The sequence below is a fragment of the Rattus rattus genome, chromosome 2, assembly GCF_011064425.1.
Source record: "Rattus rattus isolate New Zealand chromosome 2, Rrattus_CSIRO_v1, whole genome shotgun sequence".
NCBI lineage: Eukaryota > Metazoa > Chordata > Mammalia > Rodentia > Muridae > Rattus > Rattus rattus.
In genome coordinates this window covers 160,337,716-160,352,431 of record NC_046155.1, presented here as the reverse complement: position 1 = coordinate 160,352,431, position 14,716 = coordinate 160,337,716, and the positions used below count along the sequence as shown (strand labels likewise).

Here is a 14,716-nt window from a genome sequence, read left to right as displayed (position 1 = left end):
TTACAGGCCACTTAAATACCAGCGCGCCACGCCTCGAACCTGTGATCTCAGCATCTGGGGGGCTGAAGCGGGAAGAAGATTGTTCTAAGTCTGAGGCCCAACTTCAAGATGATGGAATCAGATCCTGTCCAGGAAAGGTGAGATAGATATGCACAAAGGCATGTGTACAGGCAGCAGGCTGACTTTGGCTGGCAGACCATAATTCACTGTATGTGATTGGTCCGCCCAAACTTGAAATACCTTACGAACCACTCTCCTATCACCCTGTCACGAAGATGTAAAAATCTCAGACGCGTCCTTACCAGAGAGACAGCTGAAAGAAATTATATTCTACACGCGCAGGTGAAATCTCTGGTAAATAATCACTGAAAGTGGTCAGGGCTGGTTGGCGGCAGCAAGAACTTACAAATGAGAGTTAGCTGTTCCCACCATTTCCAGCTTCCTCCCTGCGCAAAGGGTGTGCATCGGCCTTGCCTTTGGTAGACTGACTCAGGAGTGTCTAAGGTATGGGCTGTGACTTCCTTAATTGCTCCGTTTGGTTATAATATGCTCGTTCATTGTAAACAACAAAAAAAAAATCAGTCGTTTGGCTTCATTTGTAGAGTAGAATTCAAAGTCCTCAGAGGTCCTTTAATTGGGCCCTTCTGTACTCACAGTGAGCATAGAGAGAGGCTGACACTGTGGCTGCTCTTTTACTGAGATTAGATGCTATCTGCCGGTCACTTCTTTGCTTTCTAAGCAAGACTTGTAGGAAGAAATATCTGAAAGTTAAGGAAAGCCATAGGCTGAGTGTGGGGGGCCACACACCTTTAGAACCAGCACTAGGGAGGCGGAGGCAGACAGATCTCTGAGTTTTGAGGCCAGCCTGAACTACATTGTGAGTTTCAGGGCAGCCAGTGTACACAGAGAAGCCCTGTCTTAAAAACAACAACAACAACAACAACAACAACAAAATAAAAAAAGGAAAAACTACAGGCAAAGTCTGATTGGCCTGGAGGTTTATTTCAGCCAAGTGGAGAGGGGGCTCCTCACCTGGAGATGTGCTCTGTCCTTCAAGAATGCCTATGTCTATTCGGATTTGAAAAGTTCTAGTGGTTGGGGTGTTGGCTCGGTAGGTAAAGTACTTATTGCAGAAGCACATGCACCTGAATTTAATCCCTAGCACCTACAGCAAAGCTGGGTACGGAGGTAACATGTGCTTGTCATCCCAGTGCTGGGAAAATGGAGACAGGCAGACCCCAAGGGTTTATGCCAGGCAGTCTAGCCAAATCGATAAGCTCCAAGTTCATTGAGAAACCCTGTCTTAAAAAGAGGAGGAAGGGGTTGGGATTTAGCTCAGTGGTGAGCTTGCCTAGGAAGTGCAAGGCCCTGGGTTCGGGTCCCCAGCTCAAGAAAAAAAAAAAAAAAAAAAAAAAAAAAAAAAGAGGAGGAAGAAGAGAAAGGTCGTAGATTGAAGACACCCATGTCTGACCTCTGGTCTGTACACACATGAGAGCATCTCCCCATTTGCACACACACAGAAAAGAACTCTGGGATATGAGTAATGGCAGATGATAAATGGTATATGTGGTGTATGGACATGTTCATGTGGGCGTGTGCACAAGCACGTATGTACACTTGTGTAGAGACCAAAGGTGGTTGTTGGGTATCTTTATCCTCATTCTCTTAATTTTTTAAAAATTACACTTGTTTTTGTGTATGTATGTGTGTGGTGTGTGTGTGTATACACACACCATGGCATAAATATGGAGGTTAGAAGACCACTTGTGGGAGTCAGTTCTCTCCGATATGATGATCTTAGGAATGGAACTAAGGTTGTCAGGCTTGGAGGCGATCAACTTTAACCACTGAGCCTGGTCACTGGCCCCTCCCCACTTCAGTTTTTGAGTCTGTCACTGAACCTGGAGTTGATTGATTTGGCTGGGCAGGGTAGCCATTAAACGATACAGATCTGGCTGCCGCTTCTTCCTCAGTACTGGAGTTAGTTGTGTGCCTGTCTTTTATAAAGTGCTGGGGATCTAAATTCAGGTCCTCACTTTTGTGTAGCAGATACTTTTTTTCAACCATCTCCCAGCCTCAGATCATAGGTCTTTTACTTTTCTAAATCAGATTTATATAGTTACAATCGACCAAGTTTACCGAATTTTAGAAGCCTGTGGTGAGCTTTGATATCCATGCTGTCTTTGTTCTCTGAGGTCTGACCCTTTGAGAGCTGTGGCACCGAGAGCACAGCTGTGGTCTCATACTTTGACCTTACAAAATGGGTACCTGTGCAGAGAAGTAACATAGATGTTGACTCCTTTTTTAACGGGGCGGAAGATTGAGAGGAAAGAAAGATGAAAGAATGTTGAACCATATGGTCTGGCCGGGTGATGGAAGGGAACGGAACTGAGAACCCTTGGAGCAGAACACTTGGATGGTTTCAGCAAGATAACGATGCTAAGCCGTGGCTTTGGAAATTCTCTGGTTGCTTTTCTCTCCCTGAGCAGACATTGCCTTTTAGTTTAGGACATGGCACATTGAATAGACAATGAGTACAGGTGGTCTAGACAGTCTCTCCAGCCAGTTTACGCTCACTCAATAAGAACACACTTGCTCAACTCAGAATTCTACTCTGAGTGGCAGAGGTTTTAAGTGTTTAAAATTGGGGGTGGGGTGGGGATTTGACTCCTTCTTAAAGTCCCAAGTTCCAAAGCTTGTATAGTAAAATCAATGAAAAGTATAAAATAAATTGCATTTAACTATACTTTCTTTCTTTTTTTTTTTTCCGGGGCTGGGGACCGAACCCAGGGCCTTGTGCTTGCTAGGCAAGCGCTCTCCCACTGAGCTAAATCCCCAGCCCCTTAACTATACTTTCTTAAGTGGCTTTGGAGATAAGTTTTCTTCATATAGTTTGGGTTGGCTTTGAATTAATGATCCTTCTGCCTTGGCCTCCCAAAGTCCAGGATTACATACAGGTAGGTGTGACCATTGCCCCTGGGTCCCCCTCTTAGTTTTAAGTCTTTTTTTTTTTTTTTTTTTTTTTTTTTTTTTTTTTTTTCCGGAGCTGGGGACCAAACCCAGGGCCTTGCGCTCGCTAGGCAAGCGCTTTACCACTGAGCTAAATCCCCAACCCCTAGTTTTAAGTCTTATAAATTAGAAAGGATTGACAATACCTTCTTGTTCAGGATTTCTTGTGAATATTAAGGTGTGTTACGTCTTTCTTTTTCCTTTTTGGTGGTGCAGAGTTTGAACTGAGAATGGTTAGTTCTCATTGCTGTGTCTTTGCGCTGGCCACAGTATTAAAAGCTGCATTAAGGCTTCAGTGTTCCCTCAGTGCTATCAGCAGCACATTTGGGCCCTTTGGGGCAATGGCAGGTGGCATTCTTAGCGATCGGGATACCAGTCTTCTCCTTTAAGGAAACCCTACTAAAACCCGTTACTCACCACTTACAGGAATAAATGAAAGGAAGCCACTTGCTTATAAACCACCTTCCTTGAATGCTAGCTGTGAAATCATGGTTTGCTTATCTCCGTTTTTTTTTTTTTTTTTTAGACAGTGCTTTGAAGCAAGAAGTTTTATATACAGTCTCTGAGGTCTGGCTACTTGATCTGGCTTGCTAAAACTAAAACCAGACCCTTCTGCCTGACTGTCTTAGGATTCTGGCAAACATAGCGTTAATTTTAGTTGCAGGTTTCTTTAGTTGCCGGCCTGCAGACCTTTCTTACGGTTGTCCCTGGTCTTAGCTGGATGCTGTCCTATTTGTTCAGTTATGATTAAATGGTGTAAAGAGAGTTGAACATTATTTTCCATTTTTTTAAATGAAGAAGTATATGAAAGAACAAAACAGTGGCTCCAAACATTCACTTGTGTTCTGGTCTCTCCTCAGAAAGGGTACATGGAGAACAAGAAAGCGGCTGTGGAGTTAGAGGACGTACCTTCTCCCCTTCAGGCTGGCTCTAAGTTTTTCCCAGCAGTGCCGCTTCCTGACATTCATTCTCTTCAGGAACCTAAAGAACAGCTCTCAGCTGTTCCCAGAGTAAGCTGCTGTGCTCATTGCCCCAATGAACCCGCCACTTCCCCCAGGCCTTTTGGTGGTGGCAGTGGCAGTAGTGGAGGTTCTGGGAACTCGATTCACACGGGTTCACTCTCAGACTCACCAAGCACCGGGACAGTCACGTGTCAAGTAGGTGGTCAGGTTTTGCTTTCCAGTCCGTGTCTTCATTGCAGAATGCCTCCGCTAGGAACAACTTGGTGGGCCTTGCGAGTGACCTCCCCAGCATGTGTAACCCACCTTCCTGCAAGCACCCGTCGTGTGTTGTGGGCAGCTCCATTTCCAGTCGTGTCACGGTAGTGTACACAGCTGCATCAGTTCTAGACTCTCCAGGGCTGTACCTGGGCTGGCTATTTCCCCTGCTCTGACTTCCCAAGTGGGGCTCCTGGGCATTTGGAAGAGTGCCTTTCCCATCCAGAGCGTACACCTCACCTTGTGCACCAACTCTCTCCACCTACATGTGGCACCTCGGTTTGGTTAAAGGCTCACTTTACTGTGCAGACTGTCTAAACAAGGTCTGTATCTTTTATTCTTTATCTGGGGGAGATGAGGTTTGGTTCTGTTAAATGGCTTTCCCTCGCCATATCTTTATTGAGCACTGGGACAAAGATTCTTCATGATGTTGATCACACTCCATCAGTGTAGCTGCTTCTGGGGCTGAAAGATGCAAAAAGGGCAAAGTGGGAGGCCTCCCAAAAAAGCGCAATGTAGTTAACATGATTAGCCTGTGCTTTTAGAGCCTCTGGTCATAAGAAAGTCATGTCCTACAGGGCACCTTAGCTTGCAGTCCGTGATCTGTTTCGCCCTTCTCTAGGATGCGGTTAGTTGAATATAACTTAAATTTAGCTTATACACGGGGCCCGTCTCAGCAGGAAAGTAACTACACATGTCTTTTTGTAATACGAGGAACTTGAAACTCGGCTCCCATCACACTAGTGTTCAAAGAAAGGCTTTCCTGCCATTTATTGGAGGTGCATGTTGGCTCTCCTTCACATCAGAGGCATGCCCAGGTTGGAAAGGACTGAGCATTTGAACCAGGTTCCCGCTCATTTCAAGTTGCTTCTTGAGATGAAACTGGATTGGTAGCTGATTGTGCTGATCAAGACCGTCTGAAAATACACTTTATCAGAGGTCAGCAGGTAGGAAGGTGAAAGGTTTAGAACGATGGTTCAGTTGTATATGAGTTCTGTATTGGTGTGTCTAAAACGTCTTCCTATATATATTTAATTAAAACAGCCAGCAAGAAATAGCATAACTGATGCTGCTAAAATCTGGCCGAATATACCACCTCCAAGTATACAGCCTGCCCCTCGAGCTATTCCTCTGTGTAATCGCTGTGGAACAAAAGGGATGGAAAAGGAGACCCCATTGTTGTTGGCAACCAGTCTAGGCCAAGCTCCTTCAAAATTTGGTAAATAATGGTGTAGCATTAAAAGGTGCATTTGAGTCTCCCTCCCTCCCAAGATTTGTTTTTATTTCATGTGTATGGTGTTTTGCACGCATGTGTGTAAACTTACTGAATGTGCCTGCTGCTTGTGGGGGCCAGAGGGGGGCGCTGGATCCCCTGGAAGTGGAGTTAGAGAAGACCATCAGCCACCATGCCTGTGCTAGGGACTGAACAAATGTCTGCAAGGGCATCAAGTGTTCTTGAGCACTTACCCATCTTCACAGCCTCCATTCGGGCTGTTCCCAATATTTGACACAAATGTTGTATTTAATTGCCTCTAAAAACTTCCTTGTGATTCTAAGGGTGCATTTGTGTGTGTGTGTGTGTGTGTGTGTGTGTGTGTGTGTTTAAAGATTTATTTATTTTATTTATGTGAGTACAAACATATGTTGCTATCTTCTGACACACTAGAAGAGGGCATGTGGTTGCTGGGAATTGAACTAAGGACCTTTGGAAGAGCAGGCAGTGCTCATAACCTCTGAGCCATCTCTCTAGTCCCACATTTGTGTTTTAAAGTATATGTGAGACTTCCTGTATCTCATTTGGCAACAACCTTTTTGATTATAGGCCTTCGTTGGGTTGAGGCTGTTTGAGACCAGAATTTGGACAGAGAAATGGGAAGTCTATTAGATTCAGTGCTGTCAGAGACTTGAGCTCGCTTAAGTTGTATGTTTGGTTTTGATTTTGAGACAGGGTAGAGTCTCTCTGTGTAGCCCTGGCTGTGGAATCCTCTGCATACACTAGGCTGGCCTCAAACTCACAGAGGTCCGGCCTCTGCCTCCCGAGTGCTGGGATTAAAGGCGTGCACCACCACTGCCTGGCTGTAGTGCCGTTATCAATCGTATTTGAGACCTGAGTGTTCTCAGGCAAAATCATTTCCCTATAAAGCAGCTACTGTGACATTTTCTTGAAGAGAACGTCTCTGAAAGGTTAAGCCAGATGTACACAATGTACCAGAGTAGTTTCAAGTGAGAAGCAGTGCTAGTTTCTCTTTGATGGTCTTTTCAATGTCTTCCCTACCCAAGAGGAAGCCAGGCCTATACTGAGGTGGAAGCAGGCCAGGGACCTTAGCATCCACTCAGTTTCTGGTCATCATTGGAGAAGCACCATGGGCAGCTGGAGATGAGGTCATGACACCACTCTGTAGGTTTGCTGCTACTGAAAATAGGAGTGGCCTCCGCATGTCGTTGGAATGTCACCGTTGCTCCTTAGGTTAGCCAGTGAAGTTGGTATCCTTAGACCTAAAGACAGGCAGTAATTTGCTGTCTCTGCTCTTTAGAATGACCGGCAGTTATCTGTGCTAATTCAGCTTACTGTTTCCTTTGCACTTTGTGTGACTCGAAAGTACTAACGTTTCTTAAGGATCACCAGAAGTTGCAGTCGCTGGACAGGTGCTGGAGACCCTCCCCCCCATTGGTGTTTTCTGGGATATTGAAAACTGCTCAGTGCCCTCTGGCTGGTCAGCAACAACTGTTGTACAGAGAATCCGTGAGAAGTTTTTTAGAGGACACAGAGAAGCAGAGTTTATCTGTGTGTGCGACATCAGTAAAGAAAAAAAGGAAGTTATTCAAGAGCTGAATAATTGTCAGGTAAGGTTTCTTCGTTGTTGTTTCTTTGTTTGTTTGTTTTAAGCTTTGTAATCTGCTGAGGGCCAGAGCAGTTCTCTGCCCTGACTTCCAGAGGACTGGAGTTAGTTCCCAGAACCCACATGGTGGCTAACAGCTATCTGTGTGTAACTTCAGTCCCAGGCATCCGACACCCTCTTCTGACCTCTGTACATGCCAGACACATATGTGGTACACAAACATACATGCAGGCAAAACACCCACACGCATAGAAAATTTAAAATAATGAAATTTTAAAAAATGTTAATTTGCTGTGTTAGCAGAATAAGTATGTTTGATTATTTGGGGAATTGTGCTTAAAATTCCAATTCCTGTTTGGTTTTAGTGATGGTATTTTTTTTTTTTATGCTGTTTTCTGATGAGAGAAAGCCACACACTTTTCCCTAGAATGCTGAAATTTAAACATTTGATCTTTCAGTAACGCTGCTTGTATCTTGACACTAAGCACTGTAGTGGCTGCATTTGCTGTCTGCTTTGGCTTCATTCCGGCTCTGTGACCTAGGCATGCAGAATGGATGTAGTATTTGTAGATGCAATAGACGATCTAAGAAGTAAACCACTTCTTTGTGATTATATTGCCTATAAATGAGAGACTTAGAATATTTTAGAGACAAAAGTCTTAGCAGATAACCCTGTCTGACCTTAGAAGTTGGTATGTAGATGACACTAGCCTTCAGTTCACAGACATCTGCCTACTTCTGTTTCCTAAGTGCTGAGATTAAAGGCATGCACCATCATGCAAGCATTAAGAACTAAAATTTAAATCAAGATAGGCTGGGGCTGGAGAGATGGCTCAGTGGTTAAGAGTACTGGCTGCTCTTCCAGAGGTCCTGAGTTCAAATCCCAGCAACCACATGGTGGCTCATGATCATCTATAATGGGATCTGGTGCCCTCTTCTGGTCTGTAGGCATACATGCAGGTAGGATACTGTATACATAATAAATCTTTAAAAAAAATCAAGGCAGGCTGACCTCAAAGTCTGCTGAAAAGTTATAATAGAATCCAAATGTTTTGACTCTTGAATAAACAATGCCATCAACATTTCATTTTAGCATAGAATTATATCTTTATATGCAACACACAGATATATGCTTTATATCCTATGATATACATTCTTACACAAACTGTCAAATCTAAGTGAAAATTATAGGTGGTTGAGGTGCTTTGCCTTGGGTACAGCTCTGTTTAAGTCTTAAGAGTCAGTGGTTTTGGCTTCCTCAGGGATGTTATTCTCCCTTCCATCTGTCATGCAGCCCCAGATCTGGAGGCTCCAGATGGTGGGTGACAGGCTGGTGATAAAACAGAACTCACGGTGTACCTTAACCTTACCACTTGCAGACTGTGGACAAAATATATCATAGAAAGCTCGGTGACTTGGAAGGTGACTACCTGCTTTCCCTAAGGGAGATAAAAGTTTAAGCGATTAGAAATGAAAGTTAGGACAATAATTTCTCCACTTTTTTTTTTAATATGGAGAACCAGTTCTGAAGTTGAGATCCAGTTGTAAGTTTCCCATTGCCAACACTAATAATGGAAAAGCTTCTTTCTTTGTGTGTTATCTACTCGGGGTAGGTGTTAATGGCATTTCTATAAACCCAGAACTCTGGAGGCTAAGGCAGGAGGATCAAGAATGTAAGGCTAGTCTGGACTGCACAGTGAGATCTTTGCTTTTAAAAAAATGTGGACCAACTGTGTGTCAGTTTCCGCCTGGCTCTTGTTCAATGGCCCTTTTGATAAATGATCACAGGTCACTGTTGCTCACATAAACGCTACTGCCAAGAATGCTGCTGTTGACAAACTCCGCCAGAGCCTTCGAAGGTTTGCAAATACACACACTGCTCCGGCTACTGTGGTTCTTGTGTCAAGTAAGTGTTGAAGCATTTATTGGTTCTAGCCACACTGACTGCATGGGAATTACCAGAAACGACCAGCCAAAGGACCACAGAGCTGCGAACACAGGGTGTGCAGTGATGATTGCTTGCAGCTGTTTTGAGAAATGGCTGAGTCTGCAGCTTGCTGGGGCTTACCACTATAATCTCAGTATGTAGGAGGCTAAGGCAGGAGGATTGAGCATGAAGGGCCGGCCTGTGCTACATAGAGAACACTTAACTGAAAAACTTTTTTTTTTTTTTTTTTTTTTTTTTTTTTTTTGGAGCTGGGGACCAACCCAGGGCCTTGCGCTTCCTAGATAAGCGCTCTACCACTGAGCTAAATCCCCAGCCCCTTAACTGAAAAACTTAAGAGAGAAAACAAAGAATCTAAGTTTTTAGTTGTTCTCCATGAGTTATCGCAGGGCCAGTTTATTCAAGAAAATGGTTTGACTGACCCTGGGCTCCAACTGCACAGGTAGCAATGAATAGCCTAGTAGGGGTACCGGTGGAAGGGGAAGCCCTTGGTCCTGCCAAGGCTGGACCCCCAGTGAATGGGATTGTTGGAAGGAGGGCGGTAATGGGGGGAGGATGGGAAGGGGAACACCCATAGATAAGGGGAGGGAGAGGGACTGGGGGATGTTGACTTGGAAACCAGGAAAGGGAATAACATTTGAAATGTAAATAAGAAATAGCCAATTTAATAAAGATGGGGGAAAAAAAGAATACATACAAGCTAAATCACTGTGGAGATCAAAAATAAAAATAAATGATGCTCCTCATTGAAAAAAAGAAAGAAAATTGTTTTATTTTGTGTATATGGAAGTGAGTGCTTCCCCTCCCCCAGTATTATAACTTAAAAAGTGCAAGATGGGGGTTGGGGATTTGGCTCAGTGGTAGAGTGCTTGCCTAGGAAGCGCAAGGCCCTGGGTTCGGTCCCCAGCTCCGAAAAAAAGAATTAAAAAAAAAAAAAGTGCAAGATGAATAATTTTCAGATTTGCATCTCCCCAACATGTTAATACCTGCTCCCTGTTAATATTAGAAGGTAGCTGAGTCTTGGGTGTGTGATATGATTGCCCTGTCATGTTTAACCCTTCATGAGAAAATGTGCTCCTGTTCAAAAAGAGGAGAGTGACTGACCCTGAGCCAGGCCTGCCTGTCTTGGACACGACGTTAGCCGTTCAGGGCTGTCTCTGTTGAATGTTTCTAATACTGTTTGTTTCTTCTTTCAGCTGATGTCAAGTTTGCATTAGAACTCAGTGATCTCAGGCACCGGCATGGTTTCCACATCATTTTGGTCCATAAAGACCAGGCCTCTGAAGCCTTGTTGCATCATGCTAACCAGCTGATCAGATTTGAAGAGTTCACTTCTGATCTATCCCCCAGGTTACCACTGAAGATTCCTGTGAGTGGGTTTCTGTTGCTTTTGCTGTTTCCTAGTGATAGGTTTTGGAGGCTGAGAGACTGCCCTTGCTTGGTAAGGGGTCACCAAGCCCAGGGGTGTTGGTTTTTGTGAGAGGTTGATTAGAGTTTGAAATAAGCTTAACAACCACAAAGTCTTGTCTTGAACAGGTACAGATGAGTTTTCTTGTAATGCCTTTCAGACTTGCCTAGAGAGCCAACTTTACTTCAGAGATAGGCACTTGTCATTGTCCCCAAGCCTTGAGGCACTTAATGTCAAATGGATGAGACAGTGGAAGAAGCATCATTTGCTCCAGGCATTAAGAGTAAAGAACATGGCAAGAGCTCACACACTTGTGTGTCAGCCTTCAGATAACAGAGCAATTGTGCATCTCGGCAATTTTTTTCCCTAAGCTGCCAGAAAATGCCTTTTTTCCTGTGTGTTTCTTGTCATGCATGGGTGCCATTGGGTGTTAATAGGGCACACATATTAGGAGAGTGTGAACACATTCCCAGGCTCAACATTTCTGCTAGAATCGATTTGGGATAAGGATGATTGCCACAGTGCTGAACCATAGTGTATACCTTTGGGGGAATGTATAACATCGGAAAGAAATCCTAACACTGATGAAAAAGACTTCCATGTAGGTGCACCAGGAGAATGACTGCCCCAGACATTAAATGCGTTTTTAATATATAATTTAAAAAGATAACTGTGGGGGGGGGGGGTTTAGATAGGTGGGGGTTGGGGATTTAGGCCAGTGGTAAAGAGCTTGCTAGGAAGAAAGGCCCGGGGTTTGCCCACCCCCAAAAAAAAAAAAACCAAAAAAAAAAAAAAAAAAAGATAACTATGGTTGCAGATGTGTTTTATAAAAGATCATGTCCAACCCAGTACTTGGGACATGTAATTGTAATCTCATAATCTCAACAGTTACAAGTTAGAAGCAGTGTCTCACAAGTTCCAGGCTAACCTGGGCTGCATAGGGAGACCTTAATCTCAAAAACAAGAAGAAAGGATGGCATCCAGTGTCATCACAGGAGGAGGTAGAAGTTAGTGTTCCCTGCTAGTACCGGATGCCAGCAAGCCCAGGGTCTATCCTGATCAAAACCACGTGAGGGATGATTCACATTGGAGGTTGCAGACTCTAGTCTAAGGGACAGCATCGCAGCCTACTGCGGCCTTTTGAGCCTCTTTCTCATCTCATCACTTTCGTTTCGGGGACCTGTGACCAGAGCTGCATCACCTGCCTTCTAATCTGCCCTGTGCTCTCTAACTGCACATGGCCATCAACTCAGTTGTATTTTGGCAGAGAGCTTGACCACGTGGGAGGTCTTATGATTTAAAAAGACCAGCTATCCAGAATATTCAGTCACGTGGGATGCTTTCTCATTCACCAGAGTGGCGCAGTGTTTCTTTCCTGGGCTTCAGCCCAGCCTTTTAATAAGCTGTGCTAGCTTTGCCTGGGCTTTGAGTTGCAGGTGTCACAGGAAGGGTGAGGTTTTATGGATGACTGGTTGACATAACCCACGTGAAAAGGAAGTTCCCAATACAAAAGTAATGTCTGTATAAAAACAAAAACAACATTTAGAGCACAGAACCTCACAGGCCTACCTTGAGGGGACCACTGTTTATGTTAGTGCTGTTCTCCAAATGTTAAAAAATAATTTAAGTCACATGTCTTTTTTTTTTTTTGCAACTTAATGTCATAACTTGGGTGCACTTCTGTGTCCACATAAAATATTGGTATGAATCTCCCATTAGAATGCTGGCTGACAAGCTGGGTGGTGGTGGTGCATGCCTTTAATCCCAGGACTCAGCAGGCAGAGGCAGGCAGATCTGTTGAGCTTGAGGCTAGCCTGGTCTACAGAACTACTTTCAGGACAGCCAGGGCAACCACAGAGAAACCCTGTCTGTCTCGAAAACCAAAGTAAACAAAAATGAACACAGACTGATAGCGTGCGTGTCTGGCCATTGGTTTGTTTAAACAGTCTGCCTGTTACTGGACATGTTTCTACAGAGGAGCTCATCCAGGGAGTCTTTGGAGCCTCCATTCTCAGCTGTGGTAGCTCTGGGTTAGAAGTCACTGGCAAAGTCTTTCTTGCCATCCAAGAAAGTAGTATTGATTCCTAGTCTTATCATTGAGGAGTGCAAATATCTCCTTGAGATGCGTGACAGGTTAAAAAGTACTATCTGCATATGTAGTTGACCTTACTAAATCTTTTTTTTTTTTTTTAAAAAAGCAAATCTCCTTTTCTTTTGCTGCTGTTGCCCTTGAATATTTTTCTGTGGCTCCCAGTTTTAGCCTCTGCACAGTTGTCTTCATTTTCCGAGCATCCGAGCTGTTTTGTTTCTTGATGCATGCATTCCAGGTTATCTGGAAGCGTTCTAATCACAGAAGTTCCAGGCTATTGACCAACAAGGACATTCCATTGGTTTTTAACATTCACTGGTTGTACCTTCAGTTTGCAATGGTTTCCATGTGATGTCGGCCAGTCAGTGGTGACCCCTCGTCACCCCAGGCAGCTAGTCACCCAGCTCTAGGTTGACATTTTTCTGGACATTGTATAGAAACGGAATGTCTCACTATAGCTGTGCCTAGCTGATTATTGGGAACGACACTACACTGAATAGGTTTCCCCTCTCCCGTCAAAGTTGTGTTCTTTCCCCTTGTGTATTAGCTGCAGTGGGAACGGCACTTGTTCTGGTTTTGAACTTGAATGTATACTTTAGGTCAAACATGATCTAACACTTTTCTTCCAATGCTCGAAGTGCCACACTCTACTCTATGTTTACAACCTGCCAGCAAATAAAGATGGCAGGAGCATCAGCAGCAGGCTCAGGCGCCTCTCAGTAACTGTGGTGGCAAGGAGCTAAGTACCACAGGCTGCCGCGCCATTCTCCGCTTCATAAACCAAGATGGCGCCGAGCGGGCCCAGAAGCAAATGGAAAACGACGATGTCTTTGGCAAACAGGATCATTGTATCCTTCACTCCAAAAACATGGAGAATTCTTTGAAGCCAAGAGTTCAAATGTTATTGCCAATAAAGCCAAGTCTCCCCAAAAAGTTAAGAACACAAAATTGTGCCTCATCAAAGACACAAGTAATCGGTCACCCAGTGCCAAAGCCAGGCCTGGGAAAGGGTTGCAGGCAAATTTTGGATCTGCTACAAAAATTAAAAAAAAAAAAAAACTTTTAAAGGTTTACAGATAATTTTGACCTCTCTCGCTTATGAAGTTTATGGCAGGTTTGGTTTCTTTCTGTGTGCCCCAGGCCTGCTGGCTCCTGTTGTATCCTCTTACTTGTCATTTTACTCTGTGTAGAATCTCACCCATCTGAGGTACCGAGGTTTAAGGCCGCCATACTTGCGTCTTGACAGGAGCTCTGCCGAATGGAACCAAAGCCTGGCCATAGAAACTGTGACCACCAGCAAGGCCATGGGAGGCTGGCCACACTGCCTAACGGTGGCCCAACCGCTTCAGTGCCCACACCGAATAACACAGGTGTGACGGAGCCACTTCAAAGAAGCAGTCAGAAGTATGTCCAGTTTTTCTTTTGTGGGAGATGCTTCTGTGAAATTATGGAGACCCGTGACATTACTCTTAAATTCTCCTTCCTGTTAGAAAAGAGAATCTCAGTCCCCAGAGCATTGCCAGCTCTCCCGTAGAGAAGAAAAAGAGAGAGGGGACTGTCTTCCAAGTGAGCTACCCATCTGCCTTCAGCCAGCTGATCACCTCAAGGCAAGTCAGTCCTCTGCTCACCCCTCAGTCTTGGTCTCCGAGGTAAGTCCAGCTTTCTCACCCATGGGATGGCTGTGCAACAGGAAGGTTCTAGATCTCTGAGTTAGAGACCCTCACTGCCAGCCCCTCCCTTCAGACCACCATAGCTGATATTCCCAGGCCCTCCCCTTCAGGCCACCATAGCTGTATTCCGGGGCAGTGCTTTCCTCCATTGTCCTCCATTTGGAAAGCTAGGTGAGTCCATGTGAACAGGGAAGAGCATTAGGATGTCCTCGTGCTCAGCTGTGGTGTGCATGCCTGTATTTTTCAGAATTTGGGAGGCCGAGGCAGGAGGCTCACAAGCCTGATGAGTTGAAGGCCAGCCTGGGTAACTGATCAAGGCCTTGAATAAAAACTACCAACTAGGCAAATAATACCTTACACTATTTTTGTCCAGGGAAGCCAAAATGAGATGTACATTGGCGGCTCTCAATATGGTACTTCGTAGAAGGCCGCTGGAAACCCACTTTGTGAGAATTGGCAGACGGGGCTGCTATAAGACCGGTTCTCACACTGCATTTTCTGTAGAAAGCTAGTTAAGAATCACTGCAAAAGCCAAGTA

The 14,716-nt window shown here is 44.6% G+C and overlaps 1 protein-coding gene across 1 annotated transcript in view; it reads left to right on the top strand.

Moving 5' to 3' along the window:
* The first annotated feature begins 271 nt into the window (after positions 1-271).
* Positions 272-14,716, top strand: part of LOC116892249 (meiosis regulator and mRNA stability factor 1-like) — a 33,492-nt gene continuing 19,047 nt past the window's right edge. The window contains 17 exon segments of the mRNA XM_032893820.1: positions 272-354; positions 3,870-4,172; positions 4,175-4,288; positions 4,291-4,339; positions 4,342-4,466; positions 4,468-4,505; positions 4,507-4,549; positions 5,271-5,445; positions 6,844-7,070; positions 8,855-8,972; positions 10,208-10,380; positions 13,147-13,225; positions 13,228-13,343; positions 13,345-13,377; positions 13,379-13,576; positions 13,758-13,912; positions 13,999-14,157. Of these exon segments, the coding sequence (XP_032749711.1) occupies positions 3,879-4,172; positions 4,175-4,288; positions 4,291-4,339; positions 4,342-4,466; positions 4,468-4,505; positions 4,507-4,549; positions 5,271-5,445; positions 6,844-7,070; positions 8,855-8,972; positions 10,208-10,380; positions 13,147-13,225; positions 13,228-13,343; positions 13,345-13,377; positions 13,379-13,576; positions 13,758-13,912; positions 13,999-14,157 (2,096 nt within the window). The 5' untranslated portion in view covers positions 272-354; positions 3,870-3,878.